The following is a 2,891-nucleotide window of genomic DNA, read 5'->3' as shown; positions in this document are numbered from 1 at the left end:
GAACATTATTATTATTATTATTGTTACTATTATTATTATTATTATTATTATTATTTGTTACTATTATTATTATTAAGGCAGCGAACTGGCAGAACCGTGAGCGTGCCGGGCAAAATGCTTAGCAGTATTATGTCCGTCTTCAAGTTTTGAGTTCAAATTCCACCTTGGTTGATTTTTGGCTTTCATCTTTTCGGGGTCAATAAATTAAGTACCATTGGAACACTGGGGTCGATGTAGTTGACTAGTCTCCTTCCCTCAAATTTCAGGCCTTGTGCCTTTAGGAGAAAGGATTATTATCATTATTATTATTATTATTGTTATTATTATCATTATTATTATTGTTATTATTATTATTGTTATCATTATTGTTATTATTGTTATTATTATTGTTATTATTGTTATTGTTATTATTATTAAGGCGGTGAGTTGGCAGAATCGTTGGCACACTGGGTGGAATGCTTTGTGGTATTTCACCCGCCCCTACTACCTGAGCTCAAATTCCGCTGAGGTTGACTTTACCTTTCATCCTTTCGGAGTTGATACAATTAATACCAGTTGAACTCTGGGGGAGTCAGTGTAATCAGCTAGTCCCTGCCCCCAAATCTCAGGCCTTGTGCCTATAGGAGAAAGGATTATTATGATGGCAGACAACCGGCACGTTCGTTAGCGCGCTGGGCAAAATGCTTCTTGGTATTTTGTCCGTCTGCATGTTCTGTGGTTGAAATTCTGCTGCAGGTGATTTGACCTTTCGTTTCTTTTAGGGGTCAATAAATTAAGCACCAGTGAAACACTGGGGGGGTTGATGTAATTGACTCCTCCTTGTTAGCGTGCGGGATGAAATGCAAAGTGGTATATTTCACCTGCTGCTATGCACTGAGTTCAAATCCTGCCAAGGTCACCTTTGCCTTTCATCCTTTTCGGGGTCAATAAATTAGGTACCAGTTGAACTCTGGGGTCGATGTAATCGACTCATCCCCCTCCCCAAAATTACTGCCCTTGTGGCAAAATTTGAAACCATTGTTATTAGTAAGGTGGTGAGCTGGCAGAGTTGTTAGCACACTGGGCGGAATGCTTAGCAGTATTTTGTCTGTCTTAACATTCTGAGTTCAAATTCCACTGGGGTCCCCTCCCTCCAAGTTTCAGACCTTGTGCCTTCAGTAGTAGTATTTCGTATTATTATGGCTGTGAGCTGGCAGAGTTGTTAGCACACTGGGCGGAATGCTTAGCAGTATTTTGTCTGTCTTAACATTCTGAGTTCGAATGCCGCCGAGGTGGACTTTGTTTTACGTCGTTTCTAACCCCTGCCTTTCTACTTTGTTTTCTCCCCCACTTCACGTCCCCAGGTTGCTGCCTTCAAGTTGGCTGAACAAAGAGAAATCGAGGCAATGAAGGAACTTCGCAGCATCAATTTGGAGAAGATCCACAATTCGGACGGTGGAGACATCAAGTATTGCATCTGTCGTAAATCTGCGTCTGGATTGATGTTACAGTGTGAATTGTGTAAAGACTGGTTCCATGGTGAGTTTGAAACCACAACCACCGCATTTACTTTCATCACCACCACCACCATTTTCATTACCACTACTACTTTATTATATATATATATATATATATATCCATTCTTCGATGTAACTATGCATTCTGCTAGAAATAGCAACCAAATCTCTCAGTATGTTTACATTTCAAAGATGAGGCTCTGTTGTACGTAGTAAGGTTTATTTATTTATCTTAAAACAGCCAGCTGTAGTCATCATCATCATCGTTTAACGTCCGCTTTCCATGCTAGCATGGGTTGGACGATTTGACTGAGGACTGGTGAGCCAGATGGCTACACCAGGCTCCAATCTGATTTGGCAGAGTTTCTACAGCTGGATGCCCTTCCTAACGCCAACCACTCCGAGCGTGTAGTGGGTGCTTTTACGTGCCACCGGTATGAAGGCCAGTCGGGCGGTACTGGCAACGGCCACACTCAAAATGGTGTATTTTTTGTGCCACCTGCACAGGAGCCAGTCCAGCGGCACTGGCAACGATCTCGCTCGAATATCTTTACATGTGCCAGGAAGGAAACGCTGGGCACATTTGCCATCACGATTTCGCTTTCGCTTGCCCCAATAGGTCTTTGCAAGCCGAGTTTCGTGTCCAATGAAGGAGACGATGTTGGCATGGTTGCCAGTCGTCGAATTTAGTTTGATTTCGATTTCACTTGCCTCAACAGGTCTTTGCGGCTTTATTAAATGAACTGAAGCCAAATATACCCATCATGACTACCCATATGACAAGGGTACCCCAGGCACCTGCATTACAACCATAAGTGCGCGACATACTAATCTGATATCAAGATAAACAGCGTATGACCTCGCAGGTGAGGTCCAGTTTGAATGTTCTTCAGGTCGAGTAGCCCATCCCACTCAAAACATTCCTGAGTATGGATTCTTTAAGGGTGTTGAACAAACACTCATGATTCCAAAGGTGAATTAGTCACACCCTAAGGAATTCCTCTCAACACACAGCTATGATGCTCCCCCACTACTTCTGCTCCTGATCAGTGATGCACATATCGTCAGTCACCAATGGACATGCTCAACTTGTTAGGGTCAAACAACTGACAAGCAAATCTGTGGTATTGAGCAGAATATTTGCTGTGGCCCATCTTTTATACCAAGACAAAATATGTACATGGTAACACTTTCAATCAGTTGAGATCAGAAGCGATGGAAGGGCTCTGTATACTGCATCAGTGTTTGATAGTTTCAGGCAGATTGCTACTGCCTCACGTGCCACACCTCTGTGTTGTTGTTATTTGTTTTTTTTTTCTGTTTGTTTCAGGGTCTTGTGTTCCCCTACCAAAGGCAGCCAACATCAAGAGAGTCAACCAAGCTGTCCAAATGCAA

At 42.6% G+C, this 2,891-nt stretch overlaps 1 protein-coding gene across 1 annotated transcript in view; it reads left to right on the top strand.

Moving 5' to 3' along the window:
* The window catches only part of LOC106868491 (lysine-specific demethylase 5A), a 65,922-nt gene that overhangs the window by 57,232 nt on the left and 5,799 nt on the right, over positions 1 to 2,891 (top strand). The window contains exons 25-26 of the mRNA XM_052978276.1: positions 1,344 to 1,518; positions 2,827 to 2,887. Of these exons, the coding sequence (XP_052834236.1) occupies positions 1,344 to 1,518; positions 2,827 to 2,887 (236 nt within the window). The remainder of the gene's footprint in view (positions 1 to 1,343; positions 1,519 to 2,826; positions 2,888 to 2,891) is intronic.

The sequence above is a fragment of the Octopus bimaculoides genome, unplaced genomic scaffold (assembly GCF_001194135.2).
Source record: "Octopus bimaculoides isolate UCB-OBI-ISO-001 unplaced genomic scaffold, ASM119413v2 Scaffold_12528, whole genome shotgun sequence".
Taxonomy (NCBI): domain Eukaryota; kingdom Metazoa; phylum Mollusca; class Cephalopoda; order Octopoda; family Octopodidae; genus Octopus; species Octopus bimaculoides.
This window is presented reverse-complemented; position numbering and strand designations above follow the sequence as displayed.